Source organism: Mastomys coucha, unplaced genomic scaffold, assembly GCF_008632895.1.
Source record: "Mastomys coucha isolate ucsf_1 unplaced genomic scaffold, UCSF_Mcou_1 pScaffold3, whole genome shotgun sequence".
NCBI lineage: Eukaryota > Metazoa > Chordata > Mammalia > Rodentia > Muridae > Mastomys > Mastomys coucha.
The window spans coordinates 45,057,956-45,081,016 of record NW_022196909.1 but is presented as its reverse complement, the minus strand read 5'-3'; the positions used below and the strand labels follow the sequence as shown (position 1 = coordinate 45,081,016).

At 46.5% G+C, this 23,061-nt stretch overlaps 1 protein-coding gene across 3 annotated transcripts in view; it reads right to left on the bottom strand.

The window, feature by feature from the left end:
- Btbd9 (BTB domain containing 9) overlaps positions 1–23,061 on the bottom strand; it is a 364,895-nt gene that overhangs the window by 107,984 nt on the left and 233,850 nt on the right. For all 3 annotated transcript variants that reach the window (XR_004112166.1, XM_031346710.1, XM_031346712.1), the window contains exon 7: positions 12,067–12,176. Coding sequence is in view for 2 of the 3 variants with exons in the window: in XM_031346710.1 (XP_031202570.1) it covers positions 12,067–12,176 (110 nt within the window). In the remaining variant the exon portion in view is untranslated. The remainder of the gene's footprint in view (positions 1–12,066; positions 12,177–23,061) is intronic.

Below are 23,061 nucleotides of genomic sequence, written 5' to 3'. Positions count from 1 at the left end.
TAAAGTTTAGAAATCCTATAGGTGCCTGAACATAAAGACTCTAACAGGGTGGAGGAGTGAGGGGAAACTCCTCAGGTCATGTGATAGTGTCCTTGAAAACCTACAACAATGTATCCCATTGCTTTCAACTCCAAAGTACAGTATGTTGTCATAGGCTTCCCATGAAGACTCAAACAAAAGGTGTCCTCCTACTGTGTGAGCCCTGCACATTCCTGTGAATATTCAAGATAAACTTGGGACACATTGAGAGGGGCCAACCTTGGGTAAGACTATTCCCATTAATGTAACATAAATTTGATCCAAAACATATATTCTACTCCAGTTTAAAGCCCATGCCCACATTGACACACCTACTCCAGCAAGGCCACTCCCATTCCAACAAGACCACGCCCACTCCAGTAAGGCCATCTCTACTACAATGAGGCCATGCCTCCCTAGGCCAAGCTTATACAAATCATCACACTAACCTATGCATTTTTAAATAGCGAACAATTGGTATCTATGAAAAGATGTGTACACAAAACTAAAGGTCCTAGGCAATAGAACTAGAACTAAAGATTATAAATGGGCACATTAAGGAATTTAAAAACATTTGAGAAATGATGAAACAGCTAATTTACAAAATATGAAAGAGAATTTTAGAAACTAAGACAAAAGGAGATGTTTAAAAATAAGTTAATAAAAAAATAAAAAATAAAAATAAAACAAAAAAAATAAGTTAATAAATTTTTAGAAGGTGGTATCAAAACTGATGAGTTTTCAAGAATATAATTTTTCTGGCCTCTACTCATCCAACGCCGCTCCTTGCCTCCTAGTGTCTGTGACCCTCCCCTCCTCTCCCCTCCTCCTCTGCTCTCCCACTCTCTTCTCTAGAAATCCCCAAGTGTATCAAAGGCACAGGTTCCTCTGGCCCAGGTCAGGATGAAACCTAGAGGAGAAGTGTTCCTGACACGTCCACGCACCCTGGACAGAGCCTGACTAAAACCCTGCTACCGCCAGTCATGGCAGGATTCTCTGGGACTTGCTAACCAGTTTCCATAACCTTACCCATCTATAAAGCAGGTTTTTCTGACTTTTACTAAAAATGTCCATTTTAAGGGCATATCCCGCTCTACCAATTAGCTCTTAAAATGAGAAAACATCCAGCTAAGCCTGCACAGCAGGCTTCTCTCTGCTCACCTTCCTCTGGGTCTCTGACCCCTCGAAGGCAGACAGATGAGGCCGTCTCCTTGTTCTTATGAGGCATGCACTGTAGCTCTGAGCTAACGTATCTGTGTGATGACTGCATTGTGATCATGATGGCTGGTGAAGTGACCAAAGCGTTGGGTGTCAGGTCGACTGCTGGTTAGCCATGGCTGGTGAAGTGACCAAAGCGTTGGGTGTCAGGTCGACTGCTGGTCTGTTAGCCTGTGTTTACTACTAGATATTATTGTTGAAAAACATAATTCATAATGTCTTAAGACTTATAACTATAAGACTTTTATAGAGCTTTAATTTTTTTTTGCCCTTTTATATATTTGGATCATCTCTTCTTTCTAAATTGTGAGTTTGTTTTGACAGTTCATATGAAGTTTATATCACCTTCTGCTTTAATATGATGTGGTAGCACCTTGGTCTATCAGTATGATGTTTCTGATGGTTACCTGAAGACAGATGTTGTGGGATATATTTTCATAATAAAACTCCTGCCAAGAAAGAGTGCAGTCAAGCAAGCACTCATGTAAACATATTCTGTACCCCTTTCAGTTCATACTGTTAACAGGAATTTCAAGTGTGCCCCTCCCCCAGCTAAGGCAGCTCCAAAATGCTAGACTGGGTCAACTGTCCTGACGCTGAGGAGGAAGAAGGGAGGCTGCAGGCCACACTGAGGAAATGACTGCAAGGACCAAGCAAGCCCGAGTCCATCCTTAGGGTGCTGACATGATTTAAAAAGAAGCCGGGCAGTGGTGGTGCACGCCTTTAATCCCAGTACCTGGGAGGTAGAGGCAGAGGGATCTCTCTGAGTTTCAAGCAAATCTGGTCTACACAGTGAATTCTAGGACAGCTGGGGCTGCATGGTGAGATGCTCCCTCAATAAACCAAAATAAGCAAACAAATAAATGTAAGTAAAATAAAATAAAGCAAAAATAATCAGACAAAGGGTATGAGATATAATCGAACAATCCTGATTAAAAGTTTTTATTTTTATCTGAAACCCTTCATTTATTTTACATGAATGCCATGCCCATGAGCATGTGCACATGAGCCCTAGAGCAGCTGTGGAGGTCAGAGGACATGGGAGTCAGTCCGCTCCTTCTACCACGTGGGCCCTGGGATAATCCCAGCCTGGGCTTTCCCTGCTGAGCCACCTTGCTGTCCCACAGGTTTGTAGTATTCTCCTGAGGAGGATGGGCTAAAGGGCAGGCTCTTCCTGTGTGCTCTAGCTGGCCTCATAGAGAGCCACCTACCTCTGCCTCCCCAGGACTTCGGTGCTTTGTTGTTTGAGAGGACAAGGTGTCCTAGGGAGATGGCTGCTGCCACCCTCATTTGGAGGAGTATTTGTCTCAGGAAATCTGGAGCTACTGAAGACTTAGGACAATCGCTTGCCTCAGTGTGGGTAAGAGGGTATGAAATGGGTAGACGGACTGATGCTCTGAGGGATGAGTAGGCTTGCACAGTCAGGAGGGTTCTGACCCTAGAGCAAGATGCAGACGTAGTGATGAAGGCAGAGATTCCGCACGTTTACGCTCCTTTACCTTGTGCCCCAGAGGAGATATTTCTAAGTGCCTGTTAAATCTTTACCAAGGTGAAAGAAAGCAGTTTTCTGATGCTGCTTCTTGGTTTTCACTTATAAAGAGTAATTTTACTAAGTAAAAATGCTTTTTAAATTCTATAGTCAGAATTAATTATTAAAAGTTATTAAAAATCCGTAGGGTCCAAGTTAAATGAAGTGATATAAAAGTAAGATCTAATTTTCTGTTCACAACGGTACTCTTCGCATCAGCAGAGAGCAACCAAGAGGCTTAGGGAAGGAGGACTCTGCGCTGTCCCTGCAGTGCTGGGGCAGAAGGATGTCAACATTAAGTCTATGTTTTCCCATTGGGTTTGAAGTCTCCTCTTTCAAGAAAAGCAGTAGGATGCTGGGCAGTGGTGCACGCCTTTAATCCCGGCACTTGGGAGGCAGAGGCAGGAGGATTTCTGAGTTCGAGGTCAGCCAGGTCTACAGAGTGAGTTCCAGGACAGCCAGGGCTACACAGAGAAACCCTGTCTCGGAAAAGGTAGTAGGAAAAATTCTGTTAAAAGAAACTCCTCCCACGTGGGACATTCCTCCTGAAGCAAGCACAATTGTGCTGCTTACTTTAATAGGCAAATATTAAAGTACATTTGTAAATCCTGGCCTGTGTGCACTGCCATGCTGGCTTAAATGAACAAAGGCCCTACAAAAAGCGCCTGTGAAACTGACTGAAGCTTTGACTGTCTCAGCCAAAGACACTCCCATTAGTTGCACCAAATCTAAGATCTCTCTCTCTTTTGAAAAACACCAATTATCTCCTAATAAAATAATTACTAAGCATCCCCCGAAAATAGACAAAGTCTCCTGTAATCTGTCGCTGCTGAAGGGCAGCGTAACACACTGCTACCAAGGATTGTGGACATGGTGACTGAGTCAGCATGCCAGTGCACACAGGGGAAGCCAAGCCCTGGAGAGGTGAGAGGTGGAGGCATGCCCACCAGGAGTTCAAGGTCACTCTTAGCCACAAAGTGAGTTCCCGAGTCAGCCACAGAGAGCTTACACAGTGTCTCAAACAAAAAATAAAAGTAAACTGAAATAGAAATACACAAAAACACATACAAAGAAATAGAAAAATGATTACAGAGTCTTGCTATAGGGAGCTCCCAAGAGATAACTTAAATACTGAGAACTAAAAATTTCCTCTGGAAAAAAATCCTCCCATCTAACAGCACGTCCCCCGTCTCAATGGAAAGGACTTCTAACTATCTGGCTGTCTTAGCTTCTTTTTATTGCCATGATAAAGATATCTTGGATCAAGGCAACTTATAAAATAAAGTGTCTTAGTTATGGTTTTCCTGCTGTGAAGAGAGATACCATGACCAAGGCAACTTTTTTTTTTTTTTTTTAAACTGGCTGTTTTATTTATTTACATTTCAAATGTTATCCCTGTTAGCATCAGGGCATCCAAAGCCCGTGAGGTCGCATGGGCGAGTCTCACAGACCTGTTGCCACATATTCCCAGAATCCATTGGGCTCACCTCTCGCCTGAAGCCACTATGTCAGAACTCATATATATACTGGGAATATTCCTCCATTTCTCTCTCTCCCTCCTCTCTTTCCGCGTTACTGCCCCCTCCCTCCCTCTCAATTAAACCTGTTACACGTGGAACTGTTTGGGCCTAGTGTGTGGTATGTTCTGACGCAACCCACCGTTGGTTTGGTTTTGTTTGTTTGTTTGTTTGTTTGTTTCGAGACAGGATGTCTTTGTATAGCTCTGGCTGTCCTGTTCTAACACATCTACCCCCTCTTCCTGGTTTCCCCTCGCAACCCCCTATCCCATCCCTCCCTCCCCTCTAAGGCAACTCTTATAAGGACAACATTTAATTGGGACTGGCTCACTGGTTGTGAGGTTTAGTCCATTATCATCAAGGCAGGAAGCATGGCAGCATCCAGGCAGGCATGGTGCAGGAGGAGCTCAGACTACATCTTCATCTGAAGACCACTAGAAGACTGACTTCCAGACAGCTAGGCTGAGGGTCTTAAAGCCCACGCCCCCAGTGACATGCCTACTCCAACAAGGCCACACTTCCTAACAGTGACACTCCCAAGGCCAAGCATATTCAAACCACCACAGAAAGCAAGGGTGGGTGGGTGTGTGTGTGTGTGTGTGTGTGTGTGTGTGTGTGTGTGTGTGTGTGTGTGTTTGCGCGTGCGCGCGCGCCTGTGTCTTGGGTGTGGGTAGAGCTCATAGTTCCAAAGGGTTAGAGTATGTAATCATCAAGGCAGGGCATTGGCAGCAGGCAGGCCGGCTGGCTCTACAGCAACAGCTGAGAGCTAACATTCTTATCCACAAGCACGAGGTAGAGGGAGTGCTAACTGGATCGGTGTGGGCTTTTTGGATCTTTAAATCCCACCCCCACTGGCACACCCCCACTGGCACCCCCCTCTGACACCCTCCCCACTGGCACACCCCCACTGGCACACCCTCCACTGACGCCCCTCCCACACACACCTGCGGTGCTACAAAGCATGACTGTTTCTCACCAAGAGGCTAACTTCTCGTGAGAACCCTTCCACTCCATCTACAGCTAAGAGCTCCAAGTAACTCCACTCATACCTCTGGGAGGGCTGCAGGCGGCTTAGCAGCTAAGAACACTTGTAGAGACCGGGTTCCGATCTTAGTTCGTGCATAGCTCCTAAAGCCTGTAAGTCCAGCTCCGAGGGAGCTAACAGCCTCTCCTTGCTTCTGTGACACTCACGTGTGTGCACACATTCACACAGACTAACATATAAATACATCTCAGAAATCCCCTTGACAGCATTTAATGAACCCAGTCTCTTTTGCATTGCATTCCTTAAATCTTTCCATATTTAGGAATTTTTTAAAAACTGTATGAGTTATTTGGAATGTTTATTGGTATGCTTTCCTAAAATACACAAAACAATGCTGATATTTCTCTGTGAAAATACACTGAGGATGATATTATGGCCTCTTATTAATCACGGTTTTGTTATGACCGTTTGCATGTCCCCAAGACTTCCTACTTTATTTGAACCATAATATTAAGAGTTCAAACTTTTCACTATGTTCGCAAAGAATCCAGAGTGATTTTAAATCTTATGACATAACTCCATTTTTGAGGTATCTGTTTTAAACTCAAATGAAACACGTTAAATGGGTACAGCCAATTGGATTGCTTTGTTGCCACTGACACTAACACTGTTAAGGTATCTTCAGCACTATGACTATATTTACTAGATCTGGTGGGCAACCAAGAGAAACGACAAGAGACTGTATTGTTTAGGGGGCTTCTGAGCCCTTCCTTTGGCAGTCCGCTGTACCTGACATTAAGGCTTTTGTTTAGTGACCTGTTACTTGTAGGAACTTTCAGAGCGCTGGAAGCATCCTCCACGCTGGGTAGGTTTCACAGTGCCTGATGGTGCTATGTAGGCTGCTGGGGGAACAAAGGCATCAGCGGACTCATGCAGAGGTGAACGCTGAATCTGTAAGGACAACCTGGCACGGAGACCAGTACCCACGGTGCAACCGGAACCTGACTGTTACGGGCATTAGCCACTCACTTGCACTGATCAGCTCTGAGGCTCACTCAGTAAGAGCAGATCCATCCCTGGAACCACAGACCCTGTCAGAAGCCCATGACTGAGGTAATCTCAAGCTTTAGGGAGGAGCCTACAACCGCTACATGGCTACACTGATAGAGCGTCACACTGTCTTCTAAACACCTGTGTTTATACTATCTCTCGAGGCAAGTGTTACTTATCAGCCTTAATCAGAGAAGCCTGTCTCTGCAGAGAGAGGAGGTGAATGCAAAAGCCCATGCCTCTGCAAGGCACTGAGAATAAAGGGTGTCTCAGAATAAAGGAGGGCTCAGTTCTAAACAACTGAGATGTTTATACTATGTTAGGTTCAGGGAACATCACACAAGAGCAGAAAGAAAGAACCTAAGAGTCTGGAGACAGGGAGAGGGGCTGCAAAATGCCACAGCAGTGGTGACCTCCCAGCAGCCACCACAGCAGTGGTGACCTCCCAGCAGCCACCACAGCAGTGGTGACCTCCCAGCAGCCACCACAGCAGTGGTGAACTCCCAGCAGCCACCACAGCAGTGGTGAACTCCCAGCAGCCACCACAGCAGTGGTGAACTCCCAGCAGCCACCATAGCAGTGGTGAACTCCTACCAGCCCCCCTTACTGGCAGCAGCCTCTGCGCCAAAAGCAGAATGACAGATGGACCAACTGTAAGCTGAAGTGCTGAGCCACACGGAGCAGTGTCAATTAACTTCAAGATACATTTTCTCGTACAGTTTGAGATATACCCTAGAACACCATAAACGATCTTAAAAAAATCTTACACCATTTTCAGTAATGACATGGCCCATGACAGCACTGGTACTGTTATTCTAAGACTTTTGTATCAAAAGGAACAGAGTGGATGAATTATTGTGCTGTATCAGTGGTAGCTAAGGCTGAATATGGAGAAAAGGAGGTGGAAGACAGAAAAAAAGGGCAAGCTGAATTTGAATTAGAAGTTTCAGGGCATATTAATGATGCATTTACCTGTTATATATAGCATATATAACGAGGCTATGAGCATTCCTTTCCTACTTCTGCAAACAGAAATAAAGACAGTGGCAAGCACCATCTATTGTGTATACACTACATTTTCAAATCTCACCTCTCTCTAAACAAAGTGAGGGTTTCTTTAAGAAATGGCTGGTTTCAGACCAAGGGCATGAATGGTACAAGATGACCCAGGCGTGTACTGTGTCATGTGCAAACCTCAGAGATACTCAGAAATGCTCAGTTACACCAGCAAGTCCCAAGGACCAGTCTAACATGAGATTGTCTGCAGACCAATGATACATGGTTTTTTGCTGGTTTGTTTGTTTGTTAAAGTTGCATGGCTAGGGAGATGGGCTCTGTAAGTAAAGCCCCTGTATGCTGTTATGAAGACCCGAAATTAGGTCCCATGGAAGAAGCTGGCATAGTTCTGACAATGCAATCCTGTAAGCCACATAGGGAAGCAGAGACAAATGGGCCCTCAGCCCTTGGTGGACAACCAATCAAGCCAGTCAACGAGCCCCAGCTTAAGTGAGAAGAGACCTACCTCAAAAACCAAGGTGGAGAGGAATAGAGGAAGACACACAGCAGGTGACCACTGGCCTATATACCACAAGCACACACACATGTACGGACACACACACACACACACACACATCATACAGATACAACAATGAAAATGTTACCTGTGTGCAACACTGTGTAACACTTCCCTTAAGAGACATCAGGAATCTGTAACTCTGTCACACTTGCAGGATTGCCAGGGAGCTACCTGTTCAGTTTGAAAACTGGCACAGAAAGGAAAAACAACGTGACACTCATCCTACTTTCCAGGGAAAAGTATAGCTCATGATTAGCAAATGAAACCTTGGAGAGATGCTCCCTCGCCATCACTTTCCAGCTATCAAAAGAGATAGACAGGAACAGTATTCTGTACTCCCAAATTATGAAGTAACAGATTTAAGAAATAGACACAGATGGACAGAAATATCTAAGAGAGAGATAACCTGAACTTCTCTGTGTTTCATGATGGCTGAGCACAAACACCAGCATCTGTGGAGCAGAATTGCCTAAAATTAATAGTAGAATCTCACTAGGCATCTAACTTCCTTGTCACAAGAGATGTAATGGATTAACACACTAAGGGGTTCACTGACCAAAATCCAGGCTTCTCAATTACTCTGTTGACAAAAGCTTTTCACCTCAACTAACAAACCATTACCAGAGAAGAAGTTGGTCTTTTACAGGGAGAGGGGTAGGGAGCATTTATCTGAAGTATTCTGGAAGGGGTGTAGGGCATGGAACTCAGGGCCTTTACACACACCGAGCAAGCATGGTGTTATGAAATCGCACCCCAGGCCTGTTTCCTCCCCCTTGAATTCTGATTTGAGTAACTTACAAAATCCATATTTCCTCATTAAAGACACTGAAACTATTAGGAGACATTTCAATACTGGCCAACCACTTAATATCTTAGAAATTACTATTCAAACGTGAGGAGTTATAATGGCATTATAATACGGACACCAACTTACTTCTAGAGATATACAATGAAATATTTACAGATGAAATGATAAAAAATGGGACTGACTTCAAAACAAGCTGGTGATGAGTCTGGAGAGATGGCTCAGTGGTTAAGAGGACTGGCTGGAGTTCAATTCCCAGCAGCCTCATGGTGACTCACAACCATCCATAACTCCCTCTACTGGCCTCTCTGGGCACCAGGCACACATGCGGTGCATAGACATACATGCAGACAAGTATGCATCCACATACAAATAACAACCACCTGGTGGAGAGGAAGCTGTAGATGGATAAAGCTGGCTGTGAGTCATTCTCACTGAAAACTGGCCGGGACTCCAACCTTCAAGTGGGTAACTACTGAGATACTCAGAGCGAGTGTGAATGTGGGATCTGACTAGGAAAACGAGCCCTTGGCACAAAACACAGAGCAGAGCACCCCACACCGCCAAGCTCGGGAGGCCCGGAACCTGTGAAGCAGTACTTGCTTCTGCTCCAACCACTGCTTCCCAGCCTCACTGGTAAGCCAAGTTAGGATTTCCTACAAAGCTTCCTAACGTGAAGGCGACAGTCGCCACAGACTCACTCTGCCAGGACAGAAGGAATCTGAGCAGGATCCACAAGCAGCCACCAAGTGAGACAGAGCAGCAGCAGCAAGCTGGAATGATCCAACAAGGGGCAACCCCGGGACAGGGGAACCTGACCAACTGACGGCGTTGTGCATGTGAAGTAGCATGATGGGGAATCCTCTTATCAGAACTCAGGCTGAGATGCCGCACACTGGCAATCTCAGAGACACAGAGACAAGGGGATTATGAGTTTGGGGGTCTATAAAACCAAAACACAGAAAGGAAAGAAACTCTTGATGGGAGGAGATAAAACGCACAGAGTTAGCACCATCCCCTTTGCTGCATCGCTTCCTGGCATCATCATATGTTTAACATTAAGATCTGATCTTAATGTACAGAAATATTTTAAAGTCACTGAGAAGGTCTATAGAAAAGTAGTTAGAAGACCCTGACCTGTTAAAAACAGACACAGGATGGAGAAAAAATCGGTGGCTCTACAACAGGAGGCGTCGCCAGTCTATTAGCTATCCACAGTCACTCGGTTCTTCTCCTATTCCTTTCCAGCCATGACAATCTCAGGTGGACTGAGTGGTTCTCAAGGAGGTGTCTTCTAAAAGAGTTCACCTCTGGGGATATCTGAGCTGCCACCTGGGCCCAAGCAGGGTCTACTCCTTTTTTGGGCATCCTCAGCAGGATAGCTGGCTAAGGCCTGTATGCTGCTAGAACACATCTGACAGTCAACACCGAAGTGTGTCCATGGCTACTTCCAACACCTCTGTAAGCTAAGCAAAGCTGCAATGTCAGACTCAGGGTAATGAGATTCCAGAGTTCCTTCACACAAACACCTCCCTCTCTGCCCAGTCCAGGGGTTTGGGGGGCAGCTCTGAACTGTAAAGATGTCCCCAGGAGGTCCAGAGTGGAGTCCACCACTGTAGGTCATCTGCTGGTCAGTGCACATCCATAGCGGTGGCCAACGCTGCTGCTGCTGCTGCTATTTGGTTGAGGGACAATGACAGGCAGGGGACTGTAGTGCTCCTTATAGTCACACTTGTAAACACTGTTAACCTCTTAGAAGAGGGCCTGGAGTGTCTGATCAGACACCAAAACACCTTCTTGAATTTGCAGCCTTTGCCCTTCATCTGACATGCCTGAGTCTATGAGAGCCTTGGACAGAGCTGACTGGTTCAGCTTGGTCTAACATGCAGACCGAGAATGCGAGTGCCTCGCCACAAGGGACATCGAGTTTTGTTCTTATAGTGGCTTCTCTACCAGATGCGTCTGTTTCTTAGTTAATTACAGCATCGACAAACTTATTCTTTCTGCAGTAGGAAGGGGAACCATTTGCATGGATGCAACATGTGTAAAAATGCAGTCTTCGGGGCTGAAATCATGCTACCCAGGCTGTGAGTCTGCAGGCTCTTGGCTCTGCAGATGTTCCTCAGCAAGGCCTCTCCTGACTACACGCAGTGAGGCCTCAAGTCTCCACAAATCACATCACACAGCACTAGACAATGATACCACATAGTGCTTCAAATCTGTTAATTTTCAAATTACTTGAAAGTCACAAAAAGATAGCAATAGTATTCATTTTTTAAAATTATATCAACAGTAATGTAAAAAAAAAACAAACAATTTTTCGGGTTGAGTTGTGAAAGTGCTCTTCTCAGTGGAAAGCTTTCTAGTCTGGCTATTCTGTAAGTGTGAGTGATGAGGGTGACCCAGCGGCATGGGGTACTGCAGGCTCCTGCTGTTCACGCATCACTGTAAGCTGTACTCCTTCCTTGTTACCATCACTACCGAGCTTTAAAGACCTGTGTCAATGTGGACACGTGTCCTAATACAGACGGGAGAACAAACTCCTCCTTCAAAGACACAAAACTCTATCTTAGGTAAGGCTAGGCAAGAGCTCACTCCCACATACAGTGAGTGAGTTTTCAAGGAAAGCTACAGCCGAAGCACAGCTTCAAGGATCTTGTGAGCCGATCTACACAGCAGGGGAGAAGCCAAAGGCATGGGGAGACAGAGGAGTAGGCGACCTGGAAGGGAAAAGTCACTCTTGATATTGCCAAGGCCAAGGCCAGGGATGGATGGTACACAATTGATTACACAATCCCTAAAACAAAGCCAAAGGCCGACACAAGAGAAAGCAAGCAAACGGACCTGGCCCTGAAGACACCCTTGGGGGACAAGCTCAGCATTCCAGTCTCACTCAGGTTGTACACTCGAACTTTCAGGAGCGTGATTTGACTAAGCAGCGTGAACCCTGGCCTGGCAGGTCCATGAAAACATTCCCACAGCTACACATCCCATTCATATCAAATCAAAGCTTTGGAAGGCTATCTGATCAATATCAGACAGTCGTCCTCCCCAGCCCTACCTACCGTTAAATATAGACGAGCCTTGGATATGAAAGCCTTCGGCTGCTTAGCAAGAGATCTGCCTATCTGCAGATCAGAGCAATTCCCAAAATGATTCCAATGCTTAGCTATAGCATAATATTCATATTTGTTTCCTTAAGTTTACTGAGCTTATTATTTTGAATTCTTCTACAAACTAACAGTATTCTCTCTGTCACTCAGCCATATGGCGTTCAAAAATCAGCCAAAGTTCTTAATCAGAGCTGCTTAATAGGAACTACTAAAAAGTGTCTAAGTAAATATGCAAGAAGGTCATTGTAACACTTACCTATCAGGCCTTTCTCCAGGGTGAAGGCTTTGTTTGTAAACATGCATTCGAAAGCCACAATGTGGAAAATCTTGTTCACTGTGTTGTGAGTCCCAACTATTCGGATATACCTGAGGGTGAGAAGAGAGCACAGCTGTTGGAAGGAGCTCTGGCACAGCCGGGGAGGCAGGGGAGGAAGGCACCCGGAGCCAGACACAGTGAATGGGACCTAGAAAACCCTCAAGTCAGCCTCCTTGGCCGGCTCACGGCCATGCCGTTTCACAGGGAATTAAGCAAACCTCGGATGGGATGGCCCTAGGAATCACGCCAGGGACTATTCAGTTCATCCCCTGGATGTCAGAACAAATGTCAACCCAGGAGACATCTGGAGAGTAACAACCACCCTCTGCCTTGTCTCACGGCTAGGAGGCTGTCTGGGTACATGTGCAAAACTGCAGGCAAAATCAAATGCTTTCAGCTCCAAGACCTTCCATCCATTGCAGACAAATGCACGCAATCAATACTGCTTCCCTGTCCAAAGGAAACATGCACAGAAACGGCTGAAAAGCACTGTGGGCATCTTTTCTTTTAGTATCACTCCCAGTCCCAACTGGAAAGTTAAGCCTACAGACTTAGGCCAGCCCCCTCCACCTGACTACTGGGGGACCTTCCCTGTAGAGAGGACCCAGCCCGCTCTGCAGCCTCCCCCTAGGCCCCACAGCTCTGCCATCTGCACACCGTGTGCAGTTTCAGCGGGCAGGTCTGGAGTGTCTTGGCCTGTTCACCCTGTCCATTTCCCTAGAGACTTTATCTGCCATAAACAAGCATTAAACCTTGGAGCGACCTGCCCCCTTAGCTCTGCAAGGACTGACGGTTCACAGGTTAATGAAGACGCAAACTCACACTTCTGAGTGTCGCACAATTTCCAAAGGGAATGTGCCCTACACTATCTTACTAGAATTCAAGAGGGAAGGCCATGAAAAATAACTAGATTAACTACGGATGCTCTTCCAAGTTCTGAGCTATGCACTCTGAGGGACAGGGGGCATATGAGAGAACAGATTTCAATTAGGAAATGACAGTCCAGGCAAGGTTTTAGTAATATGCTCCCCTCTGCATGTAGAACCTTCGATTTAGATGATATAATTTGACTTCCATGTTAATCGCTCTTCACTAATTCCATAATCTTGTACCATTTCCCATCACTCCAAATTAACTGGAGAATGTAGAAGACTATTTGAAACGTTCAGTTAAGGGGACTATATTTGGGGGTTTTGCATTATGGCCCATCCTCCTCCGTTTCTCCCAGCCTTCCCTACGCAGCTCGTTTAGCCATCTGCTCCTTGACATGAGCCGATCACTCATCTTCAGAATCCATTCTGATGACATCACCTGGACTAGCTACTCTGAGTGCTTAGACTTACTGCAGGGAGATGCCATCCTCCCCATGCTGAGACCCAGCGACTGCTCCTCCTGCCAGGACCCTGCGGGCACAAGGAAGCCTTCCTGGCTTTCCTCAGCACAGTGCAGACAGAGAGGACGCAGTTGATTGGGTTTTGGTTTTGCCAGGGAGTTCATTTAAAGTAACGTCACAATGGTCTGAGCAGTAGATTTGGGTTGTCTTTTACTGTTGTCAGTGAGGTCTCCTGGGTGCTTTCTGGAAGGGGAGGGGTGTACTGAAATGAACCTGGCGCCTTGGCCTGAATCTAATTTTGGTCATTTCCTGTAACCACAGGAACTTAGCTAGCATTGCACATTCAACCGCATGTGCCCAACGTGGCCCAAGTGCTGCCATCTGCAACCTTAGAGCGGGCACTTTGGTACAGCGTGATCAGGCCCTACTCTCAAGGACAAGGTACCAAGGAAGCGCCAGCTCTCCCCGGTGATGCCTGGCCTCTCCCCTTCCTGTGCCTACGCAGACGCTGAGCAGGTCCTGCCTGTCCTTTTTAAACATGGAACCAAGCTTTCAAGTTCAGATGATAGTCATTTCCTAGTCATTTTACCAGGCGGGAGCAGACAGAATTAGACAAGTTTTCCTTCCCTCGCCCCACAGTTAAAAGCGACTGAAGACAAACGGTTGTGGTGGAGCACATTTTACAACTTTAATGACAGTGTTTGTGACAATAAACAAAATAATAGATAAGAAGAACACAGAGAAATGTTTCCAGGTCAAAGCCCCGCATAAATGAAGACAGCATTATCTCCGCCCATGATCCTGAGGTCACGCCAGCCATTCATCACTGTACGTCACTCGCTGACCACACAGCGTGCCCGTGAGCCCTGTCACCCTAACCCCTCTCGCTTTCTAGGCCTGAACAATTTCAACATAACTTACAGCAGTGCTTGGTGCCCTTGCCCAAGCCCACACTTTAAGAAATGAAAAAACATAAGCAAGAAACCAATGCCCTCCTCCCCTGCACTGAACAGCCCCTGGCTACAACAAACAGCCAGGCTTCAATGGCTGCTGACAGCCCGGAGCCCTCCACAAAAATTCAGAAGCCTGTCTTACTTAGAGACCCTTAAGCAACGACTGAGAATGCATGCAAGCGCCTTCCCTGATCACAGGCTCATTTCCTTCCTGAGCTGAGAACGGAGAAGCCCAGGGCAGGTGAGAAGCAGCAACTGAAAACCCAAGAGAAAGGGTTGGGACCCAGTCCATTTTTATGTTTTGTTTTTTAACTTTCTTTGAAAAGTGAAACAAAATGATGCTAATGCCCAAGCAAGGGAAGTGGGTATCACTCTTCTGCCACAAGGATCCCTGGATAGCGAGCGAGCAAAGCTTTGGATTTGCTCTTTCCCCTTCAGCACTGTCTCTGTGGCACAGTCACTCATGTCACCTAGTAACAAGGGCAGGGACCGCAAGGGCGTCATCCGTGTGCAGTGAGGAGGAGCACCAGGAGGTGGAGAGCTCCACTCTGTTCTCTGAGGTCCTCAACGCAGCAGCTCTGTCTGAAGGTAATTAGTACTTAACCCGTGCATGGAAGACACAGAATGGGCGGCAGACTGGCCGGTTCTGAAGAAGATAAACGCCACGCACACAGGTCTCAGTGAACAGGGCTCTCTCTGACACTTCCCTGCTCTCTCTGTGTTCACTGTCTTCGAGTGGCTGACAAAGCCTAGGCCTTGAACACAGTTCAGAACAAGATGTTTCAGTAACGAAGTTCTTCAGAGCTATGAGACTGGGTGAAAGGGATCCTGTCTTCTTTACTAAGATAAAGTTAAATGTTCAGGACAGCCTACTAAAAGTGGAAAGCACCGAAGAGTTTCCGAGCAATGCAGCCACCGTGGGATCAGATGAGTCGCTTGAGAGAAAAAGAGACGATTAAAAATCTGTTAACCTTTGCTTCTCCCTCTTTTAAGAAAGGTCAACAATACATCCCACATCATAGGTTTGCAAAGCCGAATTCTGCCGTCAGGTGCAGGATACCTCCCTACGAGTTGCTGGCCAGGTAACCAAAGCCCAGAGGCTACCAAAGCAATAAAGGCAGTTACCACTGCTCCTGACTGCCCACCAGAACTAGACACTGCTGAAGACACCACGCGATCTGGACACAAACACCAGGAAATAGCGCTGGAACTCGGCAGGCAGCTCTCTCTGCACTAGCTGGCATCCGATGTCCTGGAAGGTGCTATGCAGGCCATTGGAGAGGAAAAGCCTTCAACAATCACATCCGGCTGTAGACCCTTCATGCTACAATAGCAAACTGCCTGGGAAGACATGGCTACTGGTACAATAGTGACATGAGGTTCTGGGTTAACTGATTGTTTCCTGGTCAGATCGAAAGTCCATTCTGGGGGAGGGGATATATGCCTTGCACTGTGGACCTGTTCAAAAGCCTGGGGCTAAGGAGGTCACAGGAGTCACGGGGGCGGGGGGCGGGGAGAATCTGTAGTGAGAATTCTGGAATTTTGGTTTCTTCTAAAAACACAGAAATACTCTAAGAATGTGCTTTTCATTTAATCCCAGGTGTGGGGATGACCACAGCAGCTGACCATGATCCCAGGTGTGGGGATGACCACAGCAGCTGACCATGATCCCAGGTGTGCGGATGTCCACAGCAGCTGCCATGATCCCAGGTGTGGGGATGTCCACAGCAGCTGACCATGATTCGCCTTGTGCTCTCACAGAGGCATGGTTTCGCCAGCTGCAGATCGTTTCTGTGACTGTGTGGTGTTTGGAATTCTGTAACTTTTCAGATGGTGTATAAATGTTAGGACCCCGAGAGGTGGGGTAGGGGCTATTGGTCATTGTTGGGTGGGGTAGGGGGTGGCTGAGCATCGTTAGTAGTCATGCCCAAAGGAAAGAAATTAGATTCAGGGGTCTCTATTTCTCTCTCTCCCCCATCTATTCTTTTTCTCCTATCTAGTGACAGGGGTAAACCCGGGAGTGGGAGGGATAAACGGTAGGAAAAGAACCCTCAGAGTAGCAAGGGTAGGCTATAGGCACTCACCACTTACGTGTCACCAAAAGGACATGTGATAGAACTGTCTTCCCAGCACGTACACTGCCATCAGTGCAGCACTCCTGGGAGAAGCCTGCCACAGCGATGGGTGATGGCTAAAGTGCTGAGGGTAAGTGACTGCTGAGCACTTGGTCCCAAATGGGACATTGATGTCACCTCCTCCCTGTCCCAGAGAACCACATGGAAGAAGATGGCAAAGGACTGTGGGAGCCAGAGGGTAGGGAGTAGCACAGCAGGGCACGGACTTAATAGCATGCGGATGGGGCAACGGAGAAGATGCAGAAGCTGTGACTGCCTGCACCCCCGGGCCCGCCCCCCAGGAGGAAGCAAGGGAAGAAAAGGATGGGACTAGATGGGAAGAGGAGATCAGGGAGGCAGGAGGAGGGTAAGAGAATGCAGGTGTGAACGTACGTCTCCGTACACTGTATACCAAGAACAATATTGTCAACTTGTGCTGGGCAGTGGTGGCACAGGCCTTTAATCCCAGCATTTGGGAGGCAGAGGCAGGCAGATTTCTGAGTTCTGAGTTCGAGGCCAGCCTGGTCTACAGAGTGAGTTCCAGGACAGCCAGGGCTACACAGAGAAACCCTGTCTTGAAAAACCAAAGGGAAAAAAAATTAAGAATGCACATCTGACTCTATGGCATCTCCTACCTTGATCGCCCAGTCTTTAACAACAAGCCTTTTCTGGGCCTGTCTCAGAGGCCACTGGCTTGCCGTGGGCTTCACGCCTCCACCCGTTTCCGAAACTCCCCGCTTTGGTAAAGAAAGAGAAAGGAACCCAGGCAGACTCCTTATGGTGCTGTGATGTACCACTCAGTCCAACTGAAGGTTCAGATGAACTCATTAAGAACCTGCCATTTCCTTACAGAGGCCTCAGTGACTTGATGGCATCATCTGCTGTTATGGAAAGGCACATATTCTCACCCTTCGTCTGTCCATCATTCCTGTCAGAATGCTTCCAGAGCTAATTTCTCACCGCTAACACGGAGAGTCAAGCATCTTACTATACTAAAGAAAAGAGAAAATCAGTGGACCGTACATACCGTACATTCCTACCTTAACTGCCTAGTCTCTAGTTCACTGGACTCCGAGCTGCCTGAGTTGGAGCTAATCCCTTACCCTTACATCTCAGTTACATGGTGCTCTGTACTAAGCATGTTCTATTATGGGGTAAAATTTAATTTGTTAGGACTATTTAAGTAAGCTCTGAAGGAATCAAGTGAATCTAGAGTTCAATAGAATTTTAATCGCTGATAAACAAAGTATTTTCAAATTGGGCTTTACACTATTGACATAAACAGACACTAAGCACATGGTTAAAGCCATGTGCATTTCTAAGGAGGGATCTGTAATTGTCTGTCTTCTTCCAAGTGGCCTTGGAGAACTCTGAGGAGAAGTCCTGTTCTTTGCTGTGGATAGGGACACACCCCTGACAAGAACGAATTGCTACTCTCACTAGAGGCCTGGGGTGCCCTGGGGTTTGGTCACTCCCAAGGCATCCCTTCAACCTTTCCCTTCTTCCGCCTGACAAAGCACATGGTCCTCCCAGTCCAAGAACAGCTAAATCCTGCAGTTACCGATGGTTTCCCCCTCCAGTGCTGGGCGTAAGGTCTGTGCTCTTAACAACAGACCATGAGCTAGAAGGGGAGGGACTTTGGGTCTTGTTGCTAAGGCAGCTAGTGGAGAACAGTTTGCTGCCAGAATGACAAAAAGCTTCTAGAAAAAGCATGCTGCCACAGAAAAGATTTGTAATGGCTAGAAGCCTTCCCGCTGGCTGGTCTGTGTTGCTGTACGTTCTCCTCTGCCAACACTGGCGAAGCCCCCGCAGCGGTGCACACTCGGAGGGGGAGAATTATGGAAAGGTTAAACACTGTGTGCAGTTAGCCTAAGCAGAGGCTACCAGCTCAGAGAGCAACCAGGCCCCTTGCTATCTGGCCTTGGGCCCTGCAGAGGGAGTAATCATGCACCTGCTTCCCAGACACTCAACGTGAAGGGCAAACAAAACAAGAAGCCATCTTGTTTTACTGAAAAAATTGATGCCAGAGAGAGCAAGGAGCAGAGAGGATGGGTAAAAGTGGTGACATCATAACCCGGAGCTCCCTAAGTAGAAAGGCGCCCCACATGGAGCCCCACACGGAGGGAAGCAAGTATCTGACGGTGTTACAAGACGCACAAGTCAATGTCCAACAGGAATTTTTCCCTGTCTCCCAAACATGCAGAGCCGTTAGGCACGCTGCCATGTGCCTTCAACTTATAAAACCGTACTTGGAATTATTATGCCCTGAACTAATTGTACTGTTTATATAAATCATATAAAATTATATAATGTGTAAAGTTTATTTAGTTCATTTCAATGTTCTGCTTCTGCATTTAAGCTCTTTTTTTTTCCTTAGATATTTTCTTTATTTACATGTCATATGATATCTCCTTTCCCAGTTTCCCCTCCAAAAAAAAAAAGAAAAAAAAAAAGAAAAGAAAATAAAAAAACAAGAAAAAAAACCCAAAACACCCTGTTCCCTCCCCCCTCCCCATGCTTACCAACCCACCCTTTCCCACTTCCTGGCCTGGCTTTCCCCTACACTGGAGCATAGAACCTTCACAGGACCAAGGGCCTCTCCTTCCACTGATGACCGACTTGGCCATCCTCTGCTATACATATGCTGCTGGAGCCATGAGTTCCACCATGTGTACTCTTCGGTTGGTGGTTTAGTCCCTTGGAGTTCTGAGGGTACTTGTTAGTTCATATTGTTGTTCATCCGCATTTAAGCTCTTACAGGTGTCCTGAGTCAATCTGTCATTAATCAAGATCCACCCACCAGGTACAAGAAATTAGACTAAGCCCCGTGAGGGAGGCGCATAGAGACAGGACCTAAATCTTGAGCAGAAGACATTTATGCTAAGCCACAGGAAAGAACAGAAGCTCTGTGCAGCTCTGAGGGGATGGACCTGAGGATGAGCTGCTAGGTCTTCAGTTGTCTTAGGCTCCACACTGGAGGAGCATGGGAGAGAGGGGAGAGCACTCACTACCTACTCACATATGGCAGCTTCAGCGTCACACAGGGACTCTCAGAGCTTGGCTTTCAAAGTCCTACTGACAGCCCACCACAAAGTACACATGGTTCTACTTGGCCCCGCACCCAGAGATCAGTAGCCTGTGCAAACAGTACTACTGAGCACTTGTCACGTGCCTGCTACTCCTAGTCTGGATAATACAAATAAACCCCTCCGATGGAACTTACATTTAAAGTCAAGAAACATAACAAATTTTAAAAATCAAGTAATTACCCATTGTTTAGAAAATAAAGTACATACCATAGAACCTTACATATAAACATGCTTTCCTAACACTTTCCAAACAGTTATGAAACCATTGTCCGGCAGAACACAAGCTGGGTCAAAAGGGAGGGCATGATAGCTCTGTCCAACAGAAAGACATGTGAGCTAGGCTCTACATGAGCTCGGCTCTACGTGAGCTCGGCTCTACGTGAGCTCGGCTCTACGTGAGCTAGGCCCTATCTACGTGAGCTCGGCTCTACGTGAGCTCGGCTCTACGTGAGCTCGGCTCTACGTGAGCTAGGCCCTATCTACGTGAGCTAGGCCCTATCTACGTGAGCTCGGCTCTACGTGAGCTAGGCCCTATCTACGTGAGCTAGGCTCTACGTGAGCTCGGCTCTACGTGAGCTCGGCTCTAGAACATGGGCTACAGATCCTCAGCAGGACAAAAGAGGAAACTCAAGCATACAGGCTTCTTACAACGCAGACAGAGGAACCGATCTGAATTTCATTCTTACAACCTAGACAGAGGAACCGATCTGAATTTCATTGAACTAAACCCGTACTTCGTGGTTAAGTTTGCTTTTCTTCAGATTGTAACATTTCAAGGATTATAAGGAGGAAGTAGAGATATATAAAGTGAAAATTAAATCTGAGAAACAAATAAAAAAGGAAAAGAGGAGGGAAAATGTAGAGAAGGCAGCAGCAAGCGCGAGTGAGCCACCCTTGCTCTCCGTGGGCTGTTAATGGGTACAAAGCACCAATTTTATTACTCAGTAAAACATTTGCAACCACACAGAGTATATCTCAACAAATAGGATGAAATTACCAAAGTTCAACATTTGCATTTTTTCATTAACTTTTCCCCTAGCCTAAGACGCTGGGAGCAGGGAAGAGACGGCCTCGCTTTATCTTGGCCACAGTTGCATTTCGCATCCCAGTTCACCCAACAGGCCCGTCCTCCAAGGCAGACAAATGGGTCTACGGGAAGTTTACACTGGAGGAAGAAGCAAAAGGAAATGAAATCTCTTAGATTCCTTATGAATCCATAAAAACTCATTTTGCGACTGTGACCTTTAAAACATCTGCTTTGTGGGGGCATGGATCATGGTGGGCAAAATATTTCTTTTCCCTTAACTAGGATGGCAAGGGCCATTCACTGCAACAAAACTCTACGACAGACTTTGCCCCCTTGCCTTCTTCCTTTAGAACAGGTGAGTAAGTGGGAAGGGAAGAGGGGGAAACGGGAAGAGAAAGAATTAGGTCATGGTCTGACAGAGACGTGCTCTGTGCATGCATGAATAAATCACAATGCTTAGGTAAAGTGGCTCATGGCTGCCACCCCAGCATCCAGAAGGCAGAGGGGTCACAACTGCTACAGTTCAAGGCCAGCCTGGGCTGCCGAGTGACACCAAGTCTCAAAAGCAAGAGAAACTTCACAAGATCATTAGTTTGTATAGTTATATGCTAGCTGTGAAAAGTTTAAATGAGAAACGCCTTGCTCTCCAAAGAAACACTTAGGATTCCTAAGAAGGCAAACACACTGGCTACCTGAAGAAATGCCATGGCGACAGTCTCAGAGTGTCGGAAACTAGAGGGCCACAGAGTGCAGGGACCGACGACACCAGCCTCTACTCCACTGTGCTGAGAAGCCAGCACTGGAATTTAAATCTAAGCTAACAACTCCAAATACACCACACATAGAGCTATTCACAGTCCATACCGACACACAGCCACCTGTGACATGTTTAAGCATGTTATCATATGTGTATTTCACATGTAAACACATTCAATATCATGCCAACAGTCTTATCTTCAGAATTGCTAACCCGTAACCCCAAAGCCTGTGTTTTTTACACCTACCTACAGAAACCTGTGTTTGGGCAGCAGATCCTCAGAACACTAAGCAAAATGTATTGAGAAACCAAGCTCAACCCCCAAAGTCCACATCTGCCACCTAACATCCCTGGAGTCACCAATAGTCACAGAATACTTCAGGGAACTTCCTTTTGTCCTTGAGAAATCCTATACCTGACTCAGAATGGAGAAGGAAGTGGGAGGAGCAACGGGAAGCGAGCCAGCCATTCAGCTGGCATGCAATTCAAGTAGCACTCTAATTATGCACAGCTCTCAACAAGAGACAGAATAGGGAAGTAAATAAAAACAATACTGGAGAAAATGAGAACATTCACTGCTACAGACAGGAAATGCCAACAATTACAGGAAACACACAAGGACGAACCACAGTGACACACAGTGCGCCCTCAGGGATGCTGAAGTCTAGTGTGTGACCGAGTCTGCCATAAGCTTGCCCTCCAGTCTCCAAACAGCAAGGCAGATTTCTACACTAATTTCAATGCCATATTCAGGTCTTTGAGCGCAAGCAAGCTACAGACGAGAAGATGCTCCAAGCGGCATTGTAGGGCTGCCTGCAGCAGGAGCTAAGGCCTTTCTTTGCTGGTCCACACCTATGGTGCTGAAGTTTAATGGACATTTGTCTATCATCTACATCTCTTGTAGATTAGTAAACTGCTTGAAAGGTGGGACAGTTTAGCAAGGATTGTTTTCCTCCCCAAAATGTCTTTAGAGCCCAACCTTGAAGATTCCTACTCTGGCCTCTCCTGGTATAGCATTAGTGCTAGGACAGTGGGCAGAGAGACCACCAAGTCCTATCCTTGGTTTACAAATGGGGGAGGGGTTATACTGCGCACACAGAGTAGCATGTGCTCTAATAAAGAGGGCTTTGCTCTCACTGACGGGCAGAGTCTCTCCTGTCTCCAGGAGCCCCTGCTGCCCGTCTAGTCCTTGGCCTCTGTACTCAAACAAGCCAAAGATGCCTTTACTGTTAGTTCCTCTTTAATTTTAAAAGTAATATTCTATGTGCACCTAGTTAAAAGTTAAATCGCCTGTAAGCTTGCTATGACAAATGCCCTATGCTCCATTTCCTCCCCTTCCCAGAGGAAGCTCTGTTATCTGCTTTAATTCATTATTTTAGGATTTATCTTGCATCTATAATCAAAGGGCTTCTGAGGCTATTTCTTGATCTTCTGGTTTTAGGCTTTATCGACCCCAATGCTACCGCAGCAGACAAGGATTTAGCTTCTCCCTCTCCAACTGTACCATTCCCATCCCCCAAAGTAGATCGTACCTTCGGCTGGATCAATGCTTACTGTTTACATTATGATTATGTAAATGTTATTCACATCTAATTCCTGCACAGGTCTTCCTAGTTAGAAATGAGATAAGGTTGATTTTTCTTTGTTTGGGACAGGGTTTTG